The following is a 19,200-nucleotide window of genomic DNA, read 5'->3' on the forward strand; positions in this document are numbered from 1 at the left end:
CTGGGATGTCATGCTTTCAGATGTGCAGAGGCGGACGTGGCACAGTCCATTCTCTGCCTCTTTTTATTGCCAACTCAACTCCAAACAACTCCATATGACATGTTTTGAATAAACCATTAAGTGCTTAGGAAAATTGATTTTTCAGAGAGAATTTAAAGCACTCCTGGCACAGGACTAAAGACTTGCGGATGAGTGCTCCGAAACATACGTAACACTGACTGGAGTGACTAGAATTGATCTGATTTTTGGAATGCCAGTCTGAAGCTTTCTAGACGCTCCAAATCCATATCAACAGAACCTCAGCATGGTTACAAAATTAACATCGGGGCTTTTGCCCGCTGGGTCAGGACCCACGCACCATAACCGTGGTCGTTCCTGGACTCCTGTCTCAGTGCTTCTGTCAGCACAGCAAGCCCTCCCCATCTATCATCTCCATTGATCTGCACTAATGACAGATGGTCGTTATGGGTGGGGGAGACAGATTGCCTTCAGCACAGCGTGGCTTCACAGGCATGTTCAGGCAGCACAGGCTGTGTGTGTGTGTGTGTGTGTGTGTGTGTCTGTGCGCGCGCGTTCGTTCGTTCGTTCTCTGGGAACACTGGAATATCTGATATCTTATTTCTTCTGGCAAACAATGGCCCAAGTCTATTTTCCACCCTAATTAATACAGAAACACGCTAAAAGGAGAGCAATGCTACTTTAGGATTTCAATCATTCAGGCAGGGGCTACGAGTACAGAATAAATGTTTCATTACAACGTCACGCACGCTGAAGGAAACATCATCAAACCTTTGCACCATCCCGAAAAAGGCATTACCGATGCATCTGTACAGTAATTTCTAAGTGTTGTTCCTTTAAATGTCTGGTTTAATGTTTATGTAATTGTCAAAGAGGAACTTCTGTCAGTGGGAGAAAAAAAAAAAAGACACCTAAAATCTCATTAGGGAATCTGGGTCACTAACCCGTTCACTCATGTAATGTGCCCAGACACTATCCAGATGTGTAGCATGTGGAACGAAGCAAGGATACTCACTTTCCACCATAACATTTTGCCGAATTGTTGCGCATTATGCATTTTGTATGGGGGAGATTTACAGACAGAGAGTGTGGTTAAAGATGCACAAGCCATGTGTGCATCACAATTGCTGTTTCACGAGCAGCGGGGGGGGGGGTTATGGGAGTGCTTTCTCCAAGTCAGATCCTCCGTATCAAGATGGGACATCAAAATCGGGCTCCACACCATCTACCTTTTTTTTCCCCTAATATTTCTGGTTGTCGCATTGCAGTATATAATATCATTTTCAATACAGAAGAAACTGATACCCATCGTCAACAGTCAGGATGCATATTCGGTTTCATACATTTTTTTTTGATTTCAAATGGCTTATATCCTTGTTGGATCATATTCAGGAGAATAGTATTTGAATCTTGATAGTGAAAAAGTTTATTTTAATAATCAATTCATCTGTAAATTATCGTCTTGAACAATCACTTAATCATTTATTGTTGTTTCCTGAGGTTACATGCACAGATGTCTTGTTTTATCTGACCAACAGGAACTAACCGACTACTGCTTTATAACATTTTTCATTTTAAAATTGCCATAAAAGATTAATTGATGATTACAATAGTACTAATTAATTCATGATTTCTTCCCCAGATGACAGAACAAACAAGCAGAAGTAAGCAGCTACATTCCAACAATATAATGTGTGTATTGTGACTTCCTGCGTTGTTGTTATTTACTCAAGAAGCTCACCTGAAAACAACATACTGTGTAATAAATAATAATAATCGAGCATCTTTAAAAAGTCAGAATTGTTCATGAGACGATGATTTGTTCTTTATCCACATTTGGTCCCTGCCTACAGAGGCAACATGTGCTGTGCTTCAGGTCACACAACAACTGAGCTCATTCTTTGTTTATTAGCTGTGAACCTTGAAAGATGAGTTCTAACTAGCTCAGTGTGATTTATTTATGAGACTATGGATCTGCATGAAGACGTGTCAATGGAGCAGTCTCGCTTGAAGTGGTCAATAAATGGCCGATGCGCATGTGCTAACATGAGAAGAATTCATCATTCTCTTGACTGCTCATCCACTATCGTGTCAGAGGACATCAATTTCAAACTGCAGGTACCACACTTGTGAGTTGTCATTATTTCGGTCTGCTGTTTGACACATGCACCGGGTTTTCGGGTCATAAGGTTGACATGATCAATAATTGTATCCTGTAGGACCAGAGATGATTTATTCACAGCAAAGAGACGTAAAGCCTGAACAGTGGTAATTATATTGAGTCTCTTTCTACAAGAATACAGGCTGGATTCAAGGCTTCAGATTTTTTTAGTACATCTGCAAAGGATTCATGCAGAACTTATGCTGTAGTCTACGCAAATGGCCTATGCCCTTGTGGGCATTTCAAACAATGGTATCTGACTCTGAGTGGATCATGTTGGAGTTGGAGAAAATACATAATGGACAACAGCTACTTTTTCTGAAATGACTGTAACACAGAGAAGGCTGATAAAGGCAGAAGGAGGTGGAGGTTACTGTGGCTGTCTGGCCACAGGGACAAGGTATGAGGAACTGCGGTAGAGAAACAAGCGGAACAATCACAGTTGTTGCGGTCTGCGTCATGGCAACCCACTGTTATATTTCTACGAGGCCGTACATACTGACCTTCAACTACACCAAAGCCTTGTTGATGATGAAATCCATTTTAATTAAAATTCATACAGTAGGCATTAATATTTATTAATAAATTAATAGAAAAATCATGGTTATTGGTGGTTTGAATTGACAATTAATCAGTTCTCCTAAAGGTAGAGATGTACAAAGAGTCTAACAAGCATATTAATAATAATTTGGATCAGTTATTGTCTTTTAATTGTAAGTGTAAGGACAAAACAATTTCTGTAGGAAGTATTTTGAACATTTGATAGTATCACAGTTTTCAAAGGGGGAAAGAGATTTTCTTTCTCTCTACACAACACAGAGATGGAACCAAAATGGGGCTCGCCTCCCACGTTCAAAATCCACAGGGGTGCAAAGTTCATGTTGGATACAACTTGGTCTTGATTCCGCCAAGCTGCATGAAGTGTGAAAACATTTCTTGTGAGCAGCAGCAGGAATAACATCTATAATTCAAAGTATAGTTATTGGGGGGCTACAATCACAGACCTGGCCCAATCCAAACTAACCAGCATCATGGACTCTACATGTACATGGATCTAAAAAGCTTGTGTCCTCATCGGGTCCCAGAGGTCCTCGGCAGCCAGTGGGGCCCCTTGGACCCGGCATCAGCTCCATGATTTAGATGAGGCCATAAAATTCTAAATGGAGATCGGAGGCTAGTTGCTTAATTGACCTTTATTGAGCTTTCTGCTTCATTTGAAGACTGGATATTAAATTAACATGATAATTCAGGCCCAGCATGTTAATGCCAATACCACCCCCCCACCTCCTCCCACATTTTAATATCCTCCTGTAACTTTTATGGCTCCCATTGATTTAGCGCTGCTTTTTATTAACTGACTTTAATTCTCCATATTGGAACACACTTACACAAAGAAGGTTTTATTCCAATTGAGAAGTGCACTGTTACAGGACTGAGGGTTTATGAGGCCATTTCTATTAAAAACCTCCTCTATTCTCATCGTGACATATAAAGGCTGTAACATGGAGATGAGATCCAATATGTAAAGGGAAGCTCTGCAGTTGGTTATTGAAGCAGTGGCTATAGTACCTGTACATGTCATGGGTGTTGGCAGGATGGTTTAATTATGTATTAGGACAAAGTGCTCTATTTTGAATAGTGATATAAAATTAAGATTTTCATTATTCAGAAAATATCTAAAACAACTGTTTTGGGATGGCCTTAATGTACTGAATTGCAGAACTTGTAGTTAAACCTACAACTTACTGTTCCTCCAATATCTCATGAAGCAAGACATAATCTGACCACACCTACAGATACTCACTGATGTGCAAAAATCTACCGATTGCTGTAAATGCACTTTTTTTTCTTTCAGCTGACTATGTACATCAATAGGATTTACATAACTCCAGTATTCAAGTTATGCGGGCATCCGAGGTGGGATAGAAGAGTTTTGTTTTGAGGCCTTAAAGGAGGCAGCTGAGAGAGTGCTATTGCCCCCTGGTGGCAGCAATGTAAACATTAATGATGGTTATGGCAATTGGCCAGCCACTGGAGGTAGTGGTCTCAGAGGAGGGGACTCCAAATAAAGTCTGGTGAGGAGTACCTGGGGTGGTGATGGTGGTGCTGGTGGTAAAAGTGTCCAATAATTTCTAATATTGATCTCAGACTGTCATAACCTTTAAGGTTATTTGGTATACCTACTCCATCTGACCTGAATTCCATCTTCAGAAAGATTACAGTGTCCAGATTTTGTTGAAAGAGCCTTGAATGAAATATAAAGGTCATTTTTGCAGCTGCAATTTTTTGTGCTGTTCAATTTCATCACTTTATATTGACAGGTGTCTCTCTATTATTTTGTCCAGTCCATGGATAATTCATGTACAGTATAAACACTGTGTGTGTGTTTGTGTGTGTGTGTGTGTGTGTGTGTGTGTGTGTGTGTGTGTGTGTGTGTGTGTGTGTGTGTGTGTGTGTGTGTTTGGGGGGGGGGGGGGGGGGAGAAAGAGAGAGAAGTGATAATAAATATTATAATATTATATATATATATATAATAAATATGAATATATATTATTATACATATTTTTATGATTGTACAATGGCTTTTTAAACTTTCATTCCAATAAAGGACCTTTTCACTAAATTGAACTGGATTGAAAGAGGGAGAGAGAGCACTTAGTTAAAAATGTAGATGGGACAACTCCACACAATACACACTAAACAAATAGGGACACACACACACACACTGCCAGTCTGACAAAAAGCCACTAACTCACCAGAGCATTAGAGGTGAATTGCTTTCCGGATGCAGCCCCCTTTTCCCCTCTCCTAAGTGGATGCATTATCATTTTGTCTATCACAAAAAAAAAAAGAGGAGCCAAAGAATATGAATATGCGTTTACATCTGTCTTCCATTAATATGCATGCCTGAATCCACATCTCAACACAAAGCCAATTTTCTGGCCATCTGGGGGATGGCTGGTGGAGGCAATGAATATTCTTTATGAATATGTTTTATTTTGCAAGGTGGCGATACATCATGAACATGCCACCGTTTGTTTTTTTTCCTCTCCCCACACTCTCTGCCTCTCTGAGCTGCTGTGAACCTTCACTGCACAACTTGATGAGTTTAATTAGACTGTAAAGACGAGGGATGGATGGATGGATGGACAGATGGGGGGAAGGTTGGATGGGATGAATGAAGAAAAAAATCTTCCAGCGCATAGACTCTCCCTTCCTCTAATAGGAGCCTTAATAAGCCGCACACCTGCTCTGAATGGTGATGCCGGAGAGAGAAATACAGCTGAAGCTAATAGCTATCATGACTTCTGCAGTAACTAGTCTGCAGCCCTGATGTTCATTTAATTACCACAGTAACTTATGACTGGGGTGCACCAGATAGAATACTCATGGGTTTGGTATATTTTAAGTTTTGTGGACGAGAAAAAAACTCATGCAAGGTTGGTTTTTAAAAAAATTAAAAAACCTGCCTGTTATATCTTCGAATTTCTTAGAATGCCGATGTCGTTTGAACAAGAATCAGAGCTTCTTCTGAGAAATAAACTGATAGCCGTGACATATGCAGCAATAAAGTATTACTTTCATAGGTTATTCATGACATTTTATAAAATCACAAAATGTGTTATTTAATTATGCAAATAATTTCTGGCACAAATCCAAAAGCTCAATTTCGGACATATGCTACGCTAAGATGCATGTTGCCTGTGTAGGCCGCATACATTTTTATGACACCAAGTTAAGAAATGAGGATAGAGAGGTGCGGTGTAGGATATGTCACCCCGTAGGCACCTTTATATGTCACATCGATGATTTAGACGTCAGTGACAGTTTTACTGTTGCTCGCAGGTCTCTGGGGCCCTGGCACAGTCCATTGGCTAGTGGTGTCCTTTAATGATTTATGATTGAAGTTAGCCCGTGAAGTCCCCAGAGGATCCCGCCGAGTGAGAGGCACAGGGAGTGACCAGTTTTATGGCAGGACTGGGAATCAATTATGCTAACGCTGGGTAATGAATGCACTTGAGGGAACTGTTCCCCGCACTCAAGGGCCATTTTTACCATTTGCATGCTGATGGCAGCAGGACAGTGGCCATGTTCAATTCGACTGCGATGTAGCACCATGGAAATGGACTTCTGTGTGCTCCTTTCTGTCTTTGATGTGTTTTTTGTTTGCTCTCTACTTTAATGGTTTCATGGTTCGCCTAAATTCAGCCTACAACACAATGTTTATTCAGTTACAGTAGGAACCACAGTTATCTTACAGTTATGCACCTCCGCCAACCAGTCAAATTGCAATTTGCATACAAGGCTGTCCAGATTCATATAATATATGTTAAACTTTGAGGGGATTCAATGGAAGGTATTAGTTGTATTTTGTCATAACTAGCATATTAGGTCTTGACTTATGGCCATAAACGTGTTTAAGAGGCCACATCGAACTTTGACCCTAATCAGTTCCTCCTTGAGTCCAACTGAAAGTCTGTCTCACTTTCCTGAGATATCACGTCCACAGATGGACAGATGAACGCACGAACAACGCGAGAAGATAATGCCTCCGGCCACTGCTGTCGCCGGTGATGAGGAATAAAAACGGACCACACAAACAATCTTTTCCCCTACCTCTTTACATTATTAAATACACCCAGTATTGTGCACTCAACCAAGCCTGTCTCTGTCTTTCAATAGTCTGAAGTCATTTTCAATTAAGGCCCTTTTTGCGGTCGGTATGTGAGGAGTCCTGGAAGTGCTCCAATTTCACCCCCAATGGACTCTGACAGACACAGGATGGTTTAAGAGGAACAACGGTGAAGGCTTTTTACTGCCACCAAGGTTAACATGCATTCAAGTTATCTGTTTGCAAAGATGGAGGTCTGGCAACGCTCCCTCTCTTTCCACTCAAATGCATTAAGGTAAATAACGCCAGACAGAGAGAAATCACTAGGTCCGATGCGTCTCAGTGAAGTAAAGAAGGCTATGAATATGAAATGTGCTATGAATAAGTTATGCGGTGGTGGTGACACTGCAAAAAAGACTCGGTGTGAGATCAAGGCTTTTTCCGTATGCAAAGTTGTTGCCTTCCTCAGTCAATCTGATCATGAAAGTGATCTATGAACTATATATGTTTCATGAAACAGTTTGCAAAATACTTGCCTTTTGCCGTCTTGCTGAAAGTTAAACGAGAGGATCATTCTATACATTGGGGAAGAAGCTGGAGCCACCAGCTGGTTAACATGGCTTAGTATTAAGACTGGAAGCAGAGGGAAGAAACTGGCTTATGAGAACCTCTACAGCTCCTTTTTTTATCTGTTCAAAAACCAATGTCAGAAACTAAAAAGTTGTGCTTTTATGTGATATGTCGGACTATTTCTCGGCTGGGAGCTGGGACTTCGCACATCATTATCCCGCCATAATTCCGCAACTTGACAATTTTACGCTTGAATTTTGGAACGAAATAAACTAGACATACTGTGATAATTTGTGTTGATTCATTCCAACCTAAGCGAACCGCATCCTGGCTCCAGCTTCAGCATTCACGTTTAACTTCTGTCCTTAAATGTGTAAACCTGGACTGTGACAAAGATACGATTCAGAACAAAAAACACTGAATGAAGCAGTTTGACGTCAAAAATCTGCTCCTCAGACACTGTTCGGCTGAAACACGACGTCTCCGCGGGACTGCACCACGGACACGGTGCTCCGCTTGTTTCTCTGATCGCTTTAGATCCAGACGTCTGATTAAAAGATTTAGTTGAAAACCATAGACATCTAATGTCAATGTATGTAGAATGTGGCCTAAAACCGAAGTAAATTTTTACCGCTTCTGAGAAAAGCTAAAACATGAACACAGGTGATGTGAAACCTCTGACAGGTGACCAAATGAAACGGACCATTAACGGACCAGGTTTCAATCATTTGGGTTAAGCACATAACTCGACAAAAATATGCGGAAATGCTACCTGCACTTCCACTTTCCCTTTACCCAGGGAAGATAGAGTTTGGACACGATTGAAACTTCACAAAACTTCCGTGAGTGACGCAGACACTGGGTGGAATAGACAGACAGAGGCAGACAGGCAGTGTTGGAGGCTCCCGCTAATTTGATCTGGTGACATTTTCCTCGCCTGCTCCTGGGGGGAAAAGAGCAGCAGACAGGGAGCGAGGGAGCGAGAAAGAGAGAGGTGTCTGAGAGAGTAGGGGGAGAGGTATACGGGGAGAAAAGGGGAGAGACGGCGAGGGCGACACTAATGAACGCAGACAACAAAGACCCTGACCTGAGCTGCAAGCCCCCGGAGACACGGAGAGGTTTTTCATTGGGTCAATAAAAGCACTGGACCGTGACGGCGTCGGCTTGCCCTTCAAGCGCCCGCTTAACTGCAGAGAGAGGACTGCTGGAGTTAAAAGGGAATACCGCTGAATTCCGTGTCGGGAATGTTTCACTCTCTCTGTGATCTTACTCATGTATGATGTCAGAATAATGCACGTCTCACCCGCTTGCAGGGGATCACCAGGAGAGGGTTAGAGAGGGCATGTTGCTGTTGCAGTTGAGAGAGTGAATTCAATTTTAAGTGAACACCTCAGTTCTAACAAAGTTTGGTTGAATGCAAAAAGCCGAACTGAATAGATGTGTTGTCTCGATTGACTGTATGACAGATTTGGGAATTTGGCCTTTTGTTTTCTTCGTGTCCAGAGGAGCATTTAACTGCATCGGAGAACAAATACACTTTTAATTCAAGGACTAGTTAAAAGTTAGACAACTGAAAACTGAGTTTGAAGTACAGAGGGAGGAAGGATCTATTTTATTTCCCACTGGATGCTCCAGGGTTCATTTCTGCAAGAGAGCAGCGCTGCTTCACTCTGCCAAATCAGAGGCATGTAGCCGTAGAAGGAAGGAGAGCGGAGGTAGCCAAAATCAGCATGATGAGATATTGACTCTTGGCTTGTAATTTCATTTTATGCACAAAGTGGCAAACAAGATATCACACTGTTTGTAATCCTCAGTGTCCCTGAACACACACACAAACACGCACGCACGCACGCACGCACGCACGCACGCACGCACCTCCCACAGACTCCTTCTTGTTATTACCAGGGAATCTCCGGCCGTATGTGTACCTCGATGTGGGAGGACAGCCTCCAGTCGGGGCTGTTCACACCAGGTCTTGCACCTGAAGGGGAAAGAGCCAACACACACGAGCACGCTGGGGGACGCGTACCCAGTTGCCCCACCAAGTCGCCCCACGTCTGACATATGTCACTCCCAATCTGTTCAGCGGGCCACACATCTCCCCAGTGTCCTACTGCCGCTGCGCTCGCAGAGAGCTGCAGAAGCGGGAGATTCTGGTGGAGAGAGAAACGGAGAAGAGCCGAAGGTTGCCCTCTCCTTGCTAAATGATACTTTGAAAACAACACCATCTGTTCTCTAAGAAAGTCAGACGCACAGTCTGAAAAGATGGCACCATTCATGAAAACATTTACTAGAAGCAAATGGAAATAACTCAACATCCCCAGGCTTCATTTCACACAAAGTCAGTTAAGACTGCAACATGAACGGTGGCATGTTTAGGTACTTTGACTCTAGTCCTGAGTTACTATACTTGAGAAATGTAAATATTAAACGTAAATGTAAAAAATGTAAATATGCTTGTGTACGAAGGAGCACTACAAAAACCGCTCAGAAGCCAACTGTAACCAGGAAAATCCTTCTTTTATTCTTGGCTAATTACCAAATGGAAGTGGGTTGCCATCCTGTGGTTGAGTGATGCAATTACACTGAAAGAAATGGGGAAACAGCATTGTCTGTGAGACTCCTCTCACCATAAGATGGTTACATTCACAAAAAGACACATTGTGAGTCCTCTTTTGACGAACAGACATCAATGATTAAACGGAAAACTGGGAGAAACGGATCTGCCAGACTACTTTCAAATTCCCCAGCCAGTAGCATCTTCAACCATCTCCAATCACAAAAAATATTCACATTTACAACCACTCACACATTATATATAAGTCACACACATCTACTCACACAGAGAACTGCAGCAATGGACAGAATCATTGTACTGTTGTTTGTCTTTGACATGTATAGTATGTTGCTTTGTATGCTTTTATCCGTGTGTTTTTTTTTTTCTTTCTTTCATTTTGCACATTGACCTGAGTAAATGTAAGTTCTGCTTTTGCCGTGCTCATGTTCATGTATGGTCTTGATCCATCTCGTAAGTCAAACAGGCCTAAATATTCTCCAGGAAATTCATAACAGTACTTCATAATCATCAGCAATCGATCAAGTTATTTTCATGAAATGAGAAAAAAACAAGCCACAGCCGAAGAAGGTTACATCAGAAGCATTTAACAAATAAATTCATCTACTACGTATACCAGCATCAGCTGTATACCAGGAAGTACAAAACAGATCCTCTTGGGATTCCAGGCACACAGCTCAATGCAATGACCATGTTTTACACCGCCAATCTGTTACAGTGGGATCTCCCCTGCTTCAATCCCATGGATGATTAAGCGTGATAATTAAGGTTTTTGGACATTTTCCACAGAGGAGCAGACGTGACAGCTGGTGACATTCATGCATTCCCAAACACAGAGGAGGGAATTACAATGAGGCCTCCATTCATTTCCGTGATCACAAAGTCTGCGCCTGGCACCAGTTCAGAAACAGTCAAGCTGTTGTTGAAAAAAAGGACTATTTGCGGCCCTCTTTGTTGCAATGTAGGCAATGTACCTTGATCTATTTGGGGAATTAGAGAAACCATTGCCAAATATTTGGATTCATCCAGCAGGGGTATTCACCTCCATGTGTCATCAACTTATCTTATATTTTGGTAGATAAATCTGTAATAGGCATGACACAATATTACAGGTCGCACATGTGCCTTTGGTGGCTTGTGTTTTGTTTGTGTGATAAGAGTTGAACTAAATCAGATAATTTAACTGTGAGATCAAAGCTTTAAATGTTCCTTGGATTTATTCTAAATGATTTTCCCTGAGAGTTATATAAGCTCACAATGATCATGTGAGGAATTTCACAATGAAACAGGTGGCTATGCCTTAAGAAATGTTTATGAACGGAAGATTAAAAACAATAATAACATCATCATTGATTTACAAAGACACTTAATACACCCTGCACACTGTACTGCAGTTGAACTTTCAAACCACAGACGAGTTTGGCAGCGAGGAGCAAAGATATATGTTCAAAGAAACAATAAATAATGCATTCACATCTTTTCATCTCTGAAAATAGCATGAAATGGAATCAAACATCGAGCTCAACGAGATCACAACATCGCGGTGCGGTGCAGTTCAGCAAAGGACAGTCTGTAAATGTGCTTTTATTTCTGTTTTTAATAAACAGTATCACTGAGGTAAGCAAAACACAGCATTTTAAGCAAAACCAACGTAACAATCTTTGCTGCCTTACCTTTAACCTTCCGAAGGAAACCGCTTAGAGTTTCTGTTTGCCCCTCATTCCAAAAGTTTGTCAATCACACCGCCATCGCACGCGTATAAAGGTATCAATCAACGATTAGACTCAATTTCCCAGAATGCACGCTGCCTCAAGCGGAAACGCCTCAAGCGGAAACGGCTCCATGGAAACGACGGGCTGGCGTGTCCCTGGATCCGAGCACGGTTAGCTGCTGGCGTGAATCTGTGAAGGAGGCTTTCACGTACGCTGACTAGTTCACTGCTCTCCTGCGAAGATGAGTCGGATGCCCGATGCCAGAGCGAGGTAAGAGCCACTCAACACACGTCAACACCAACACGTCCGCTAACGTTAGCTGCAGCGGAACGAGTGCTCTGTACGCTAACGTTAGCGTTAACGAGAAACCGCAACGTGTTAGCTAGCTGCCGGAGTTGGCTACATTATCCGTTTACAAAAACATGGCGATATAACTGTCTAGGAGTTATTGTTCAGTCAAGTCAAGTGTCTCATTCTCAAATAGCTGTTAAGCTATCTGAGTCTATAAATAGATGAATACATTGTTGCACTTAGCTGGCCAAGTGTCTGAGTCATCCACAATGATGAAATAGTAACAAGATGTGTTGGTTAAGACAAAGATTAAAGCAGAAAATTGTTATTATTATTATATATATAATTATTATTATTGTACATTTTTTCCTTCTTCTTTAATTTTCATCCCCACACTGCTGCCCTTCACCCTCTCCAGGGACAACCAGACGAGGAGGATCCAGGAGAACATCACCAATGTGGAGAAACATTTTGGGGACATGTGCCAGCTGTTTGCCGCCTATGTCCGCAAGACGGCCAGGCTACGAGACAAGGCCGACCTCCTGGTACGAGAAATCGGGCTGTACGCAGACACGGAGACACCGAGCCTGAAGAGGGGCATGAAGCAGTATGCCGACCACCTGGCTAAGATTCAGGACTACCGCCAGGCTGAGGTAAGTCTGCAGAGGCTTACGTCCTGCTGCTTTGGTGACTTTGTGTTCACAGCCAAAGTTGAAACCTAACATAAACTCATCTACCTTGCAGGTGGAGAGACTTGAGGCCAAAATCCTGGAGCCGTTAAAAAGCTATGGAGCTGTAGTGAAACGTAAAAGGGTAAATATTAATGCGATCCACAGCCATGTTGACATCCGGACTTATTCCAAATGACAAAGACCATGATTCAGTTGCAATTGTTGTAAAATTAGGACAATTATTCCAATGAGAAACTTGTTAGAGATTTTTTTTACTGCAAAAATGTTTACATATATAAACGTATGTATCACTTTTCACAGCTTTCACATTACTTTTTGTTTTATCACATTTGAAAATCCCCCAAAGAAGTCGAAATGATTTACTTGCCTGTACATCTTCCCTAATTTGTGCTTCAGTTGCATCTAAACTACAGCAGCTTCTATTCAACGTTAAATGTTCTCTGGCCTACAAGAATTCCGTGATCCTGTCACATATGAGGACATAATGTAGTTTGGATCACAGATGGAGTTACTGTCTTGATCAGTACCACTGCATGGCCACATGAGTGCACTATTGACTTAATGATAAAATCCAAATGTCTCACAAGCCATTCTTTGTCAGCCAGCCCAATGGTCCCCGTTGTGGGACGAATAAAGGATACTCTTATCTTATCTACCCTAGTCAGTGTCCAGTTTTGATCAGGATCAAAAATATCTTGCTGGTATGAGGAGTATCAAGTTTCTTTGAGACATTTGGACTCTTTGTCACACAATGCAGTGCAGCACTAAGCAAAGTATTTAAAATAGATTTATGCCTATTCTACACTTGATTTCATGATGTACGAAATAAATTTTCCATTAAAGCTGAAACAATATGCTTGTACCACTCAACCCATTTGTTTAACATTACCAACGACATCAGAGATAACCGAGAAACTAGCACGACAGGGTGAACTTGAGGGCGTGATTGGGAAACACAGAGGTTAACCAAATACTTCAAGTCCAAGTCCTCTGTATTTAAATCAGTATCGCTGTGACTTTACGTAATGACTACTGTGTCCTTGTGTGCTTGTGCATCCATGCAGGAGGATCTGAAGACGACTCAAAGTGCCAGAGACAGAGAAGCCAAACAGATGGCTCAGCTTGAGAAGACCAGACAGAGAAACCCTTCCGACAGGCAGATCATTGTATCCTTCCCATGTTTCTTTTCTCTGATAGTGAAAATACAAAAAGAAGACAATGTTACCAAATCTGCTTTTATACTGTATATTTGATTCCAGGTGGCGCCTTGGGTACAGCTGAACTCTTTAGTTAGTTCAACAGGAAAATAAAATGTAGACTGTTGATCTTGTCAAGATTGAAAAGTTTGTACTCGGTGCAATAACATTGATTGTGTAGTTCACGATCCACTTGCAGAAATATATTAACACAAACGACAGGGACATATTTTCATCTTTCCTTGACCAAGCCTTCAGTCTCAGGTGTGTTCCATTTAACCTGCGTATCACTGGTGATGAATGACCTCATGAGACACCACACATTTCAGAGTTGCGTTGAAATGGAAAAAACAACAACTCCAACATTAACCAGTGGTGAATGTTTGGTTTTCAAATGCAGTGACAGCTGCAGCTTTTCACATCACTCTTTATTGGTGAAGTGCATCATGGGAGTTGACTTGTAACTGACTCACAAACTCCCTGCAGTTTCTTTACAAGAAGGTGTTTAGTCATCGTCTGACCAGTTCTACACCTACAGCACCTGTAGGAACTGAAAAAGCAGCTCATCACGTGCTCTCCCATGTGTGTAGCAATTTGTTTTAAAATTGCATGTTTGCAGAAGACAAAAAATTGCAGAAACTATAAATTTCCCTTCCCGTAGATGGAGCGTATTATCATGTAAATATCTGAAGGGCTTTGGCCAGTAAATGCCTCTGGTTGGACTGTAAATGCAGGTCTTAAACTGATGCCACTGCAGTTTTACTACTGGGTGATACTGGCCCGGTTTCAGGTCCTTCACATTAATGACACTGCCAAATACAAATTGGCACTAATTCCCTCAGTAGTCAAATCAATTAGTACAAAAGGTTGGATTTTAAAGTTAATACATCAACTGTGATACACTGATGCTGTCTGCTTTTGATGGCTAATGCTTCTTAACCATAACGTGTTGTGTTCATTCGATATGTTTTCCAAGTGTTGCTGTATTTTCCTTTTGATTTGCCACCAGGCTGAAAGTGAGCTCCAGCGAGCCACCATGGATGCCACGCGGACAACCAAGCAGCTGGAGGAGACCATAGATGACTTTGAGAAGCAGAAGATACGGGACATCAAGGTCCACCACGCTGAGCTTTCTGTCAACCTCAAACTGAGAATAACGATATCTGTTGTGGTCTGTTGAAGCAGTGGGTGACAGTGAAGTAAAACCAGTCAGGGATGATTTGAAACTTATTTTCTGTCATCTGCCCACACACCTTTTAATCATAATTCAGTTGTTTGAAACTATTCTTACCATGTCATTTTAGAACTCATTCTCATGTCCCATAGCCACCAGGAAGTTGTGATTAATAACAATAATCTTTTCGTTGGTGAAAGATTATACATTTCTTTCCCCTTGTAGAAGATATTTGGGGACTTTGTGACAGTGGAGATGTCATTCCACGCCAAGGCCTTGGAGATGTACACCTTTGCCTATCAGAGCATTCATAGCGTGGATGAGGAGGAGGACCTGGAGGTAGGTCACCCAGTCATTTTCCAGCGTGACGATGTCTGTGTATAGGAAAATCTGATGTGTAATTATTGAGAAACATACTGTGTATTTAAGTGTGTCACAGTACTTGAGGACAAAAGCTTATGAGTTTTTATATACACCCTATGCTTTGTACTCGATTGACCTCACGGTTATATTTAACAAATTAAGCCTTCACGGTCTTACATGGCTATTACTCATCAAATTGTTGCTCATATGTACTCCGCAGTCCACACCCTTTTACTGATGTGGTAACTTTCAGGTAACCCGTGCGACAGACGCACAATCCAGAGTCATTCTACATATGTTCATCTGTTTACAGCTTGGTTTGAGAGGTTTGCTGAACTATTTAAAGAGCTAAGCCAGTAGAGACAAGACAAAAGGATCAATGATATTCAGCGAGCGAGTTTCCTCCTGCAGATGTCCCTTGTGCTATTTTCCTCCACCCCTCGCCATCTCATCTGTGTGTTTTCGCACTGAATCATCTACCTTCCATTCATATCGAAGCGAAACTCCTCACCCAGCCAAGGCTGTTTTTCAGTGACTCATAGCACAAAGCATGGCAGATTGAATCATCTCAAAGGGACAATGACAGGCATGAAGATAATCCTGATCAAGAGCCTGTGTGGATATATATATATATATATATATATATATATATATATATATATATTCTTCCTGAAACTCTACGTTGTGTAGTATAAAATATTCAAAATGTTGCCTAATATTCCTAAGCTTTGTTTGAGGGCTGAATGATATGCAAAGATATTGTGATTGTGGTATGCGTCACACAAATGAACATACTATCATCCTAAAAGACGCGTAGTATGCTTAGAAGTGCATTTTAATAGCTGAATTAAAATATTATAAATCATGTGCAAAATGTGTAAAGAAAAAAAACATTCAATAAAAAACCAGAAGGAGTTCAGGTGTTCATCAACCTTACAGTCTGTGGGATGAAGCCTGGTTGATATCTGTATGTTGTGACACATCTGACCTTCATCAAAACATCACAGCTCCTGTGATTTGGATGTTTCACTCTTGCAATTTCAGTAATATTCCAATCCAAATTCTGCGCTCTTTCTGTGTACACTACAATACGATTACCCATAGGTGTGTGTGTGTGTGTAGGCATTACTTCCTTTCCTCTGTGTCTCTGGAAAAAGTCTAGTGCCTCCCAATGTCTTTTGGCAGGTGTTCAGGAGTTCACTGCACCCCCCTGACTACCAGTCACGCTTAGACATAGTGCGAGCTAATTCCAAAACCTCCCTCGATCGGACCGGGTCCTTCCTGAGTACGTCAGGAACCCTACAGGTAAGAAGCAGACAACGCTTAGACGCTTAACTTTTGAAACAAATACGAGAATTTCCCCCCGCAAGTTCCCCCTTTAACTACATCTCTCGTTATGACACTGATTTTTCTCTCTTGCCTTTGACAGTCCAAGTTTAATTATGAAGAATCCCCATGTCCTTTATTGAACCCAGTAGTTTTCCTCACACCAGGAGAGACTGGTGCTCGATAACAGCAAGTCTTATCAGTTCTGCCAGGGTTTGTGTGTGGCATCACCCCAGCCATCTTTCACTTTGAATTTCCCCATGTCATGGCATGCCAGACGCGTCATGCATTTCCTCATACATTCACAGTGAAACCACAACATTTTAACAGTGTTACTGCACTAACTTATGCATTTATAGGATTCCCTTGTAGAGCGTCTGGACAGCTAGTCTTCACATTCTCACTGAATGGGGAGTTTCATTTGAGATGTTTTTTGAAGAACATGCCGTCTCTAGGTATCTTCTATCTAGAGATTCTAGCTCACAGAGGCAGATTGCAGTTTACAGCTGTCATCAGAATGTGCCTCAAAAACATCCTGTGTCACATTTTGAGATCATACCTTGTTTCCTTGATTAAGTTTTTGATTTTAATCTCGTTAAAACTGCTAAACAAAAACACACTTGCAGTCTGGTAAGCAGCTTGAGAATTGGATTCCAGACCCTGTTTGCTTTTCTATGAAGGAACAGTCCGTCAACATTAGACATATTTATGGTCATATAATACAACACCACAAGTGACAGCGAATGTAAGCGAAAGAAATATGGTGTCAGTGCATGTTGCAGTGTGTTCACACCTGTAACCCGTATTGTCTCTGCTCTTAACCACAACCCTCAAGATAAATATTCAGATGAAAACGGATTCCACAGAATCACCCGTTGTGATCACTGACTACCCGCTGCGTGTTTTAGTTGCACAGTGATGGGGTTTTTTTTGTTGTCACAGCAACAAAGACCTAGCAGTCAGCAGACGAGAGGTGAGCAGGAGGAAGAGGACAACGAAGAGGATGAAGAGGAATCTGATGAGGAGGAGGATGACGAGGATGAAGAAGACACAGACGATGAAAATTGAATTCTCTTCCCCTTTGCGTTGTCCTGTGGGGAGAAAAAGGTGATATCAAAACATGTATTAACTGTTTGATTCTGTTCTAAAAGAAAAGGGATGTCATTGCCAAAATCACCTCAGACACAGGTGGTCTGTGCAGTATTGTAGTGTTGTAGCTGTCCGTCTTTGCAATATTTTTATATCGCACACGTTACCAAACAGTGCACTGTATGTTCACAAGTCTTTATAAATAAAAGAAAATCAATTTGCTATGTACCTCTTTGTTCCAATGATTTGCTGTTCTAATATGTACATGGTGTACCCTCAGTCCCTTTGCATAAAAAAAAAAAAGCCAGCAGAGCGGGTGATTGTCATTTTAGAATAAGAGTGTGAATCAGTGCAAGTGATGATACTTACATGACGACTGCAGATGAAAGTGACTCATCTCCACAGACACGCAAAAGTCTGGGACATTTTGCTTTATATATATATATATATATATATATATATGGCACTGTATAAAACCACTTGTGTGTATGTGTGTTACAGAATGTGTTGTCTGTCACAGTGGAGGCTGCTGGCACCGTCAGCTGACAGCTCCTGTGTCCGTCTTGCATGAGTCACTCGGCACATTTATCATTCCTTAGGTTTCCGTGTCATGATGAATACTTATCTGCCCCTGGACACACACACACACACACACACACATACTGCACACAGTACAGGCTCATACAACTATTGACAAACAAACAATATTTGTACTTTAACACTTGTGTAAATTACAGAGCCATCGTGTCACCAACATGTTATTTTTTGCTGTTGTTTGCCGACTACCTCCCTTACAGCAACACTGACTATCTCAGTGACTCTAAGATAAAGGCTGCGTAGGTGGTGTGTCATCATCCCTCCGCGCAGTGGCACGTTAATGCATATAAATGTGTATATGTGTATGCAAGCTAACACACACTCGCGTACCAGTTTGACTGTGGTGCACTGTAGCTCTGAATGGCCTGTGCTGCGATGAGTCATCACCTATAAAGTGTGTTTGTGTGAGTCAGAGAGCTTTTCCAGTTGCAGATAAAACCTAAATCCTCCACTCCCTGGTCGTGGAGCACAAGAATGGACGGGGAATGGTTAGAGGAAAGAGTCGTAAAAGAATCAAAAAGAAATGAGCATAAAAGTCAAGAGGTAAAATTAAAGGCCAACCATCATGTTAGTCGAGAGTCGAAGGTATGGAGGGAGACGAGAAGTGCCTATGACTCATTGACTGTCAAAAACAAGGAGGGATGCACATGTCAGGCACCAGATGTGAGGAGAAACGAGGGGGCGGAGTATGGGGGGGGGGGGGGGGGGGGGGGGGGGGGGGGGGGGGGGGGGGGGGGGGGGGGGGGGGGGGGGGGGGGGGGGGGGGGGGGGGGGGGGGGGACAGTTGAGAGAGGTCAGTCTTATCCCCTGGTCCTTATCATTAA

General features: G+C 42.0%; 2 protein-coding genes across 3 annotated transcripts in view; one reads left to right on the forward strand and one right to left on the reverse strand.

Moving 5' to 3' along the window:
* The window catches only part of triqk (triple QxxK/R motif containing), a 75,480-nt gene extending 63,820 nt beyond the window's left edge, over positions 1 to 11,660 (reverse strand). The window contains exon 1 of the mRNA XM_035620694.2: positions 11,610 to 11,660. The gene's annotated coding sequence lies outside the window, so the exon portion shown is untranslated. The remainder of the gene's footprint in view (positions 1 to 11,609) is intronic.
* A 101-nt stretch (positions 11,661 to 11,761) lies between these two features.
* Positions 11,762 to 18,007, forward strand: cibar1 (CBY1 interacting BAR domain containing 1). Of its 2 annotated transcripts, XM_035620690.2 has the most exons (9): positions 11,762 to 11,918; positions 12,358 to 12,592; positions 12,684 to 12,752; positions 13,696 to 13,797; positions 14,086 to 14,091; positions 14,837 to 14,941; positions 15,227 to 15,340; positions 16,550 to 16,669; positions 17,633 to 18,007. In XM_035620690.2, the coding sequence occupies exons 1-9, from the start codon at positions 11,890 to 11,892 to the stop codon at positions 17,756 to 17,758; spliced, it is 906 nt and encodes a 301-aa protein (XP_035476583.1). In that variant the 5' UTR covers positions 11,762 to 11,889; the 3' UTR covers positions 17,759 to 18,007. The 2 variants fall into 2 exon arrangements, with proteins under 2 accessions (XP_035476583.1, XP_035476584.1); XM_035620691.2 differs by lacking the exon at positions 14,086 to 14,091.
* Positions 18,008 to 19,200: the final 1,193 nt, after the last annotated feature.

Source organism: Scophthalmus maximus, chromosome 22, assembly GCF_022379125.1.
Source record: "Scophthalmus maximus strain ysfricsl-2021 chromosome 22, ASM2237912v1, whole genome shotgun sequence".
Lineage (NCBI taxonomy): Eukaryota > Metazoa > Chordata > Actinopteri > Pleuronectiformes > Scophthalmidae > Scophthalmus > Scophthalmus maximus.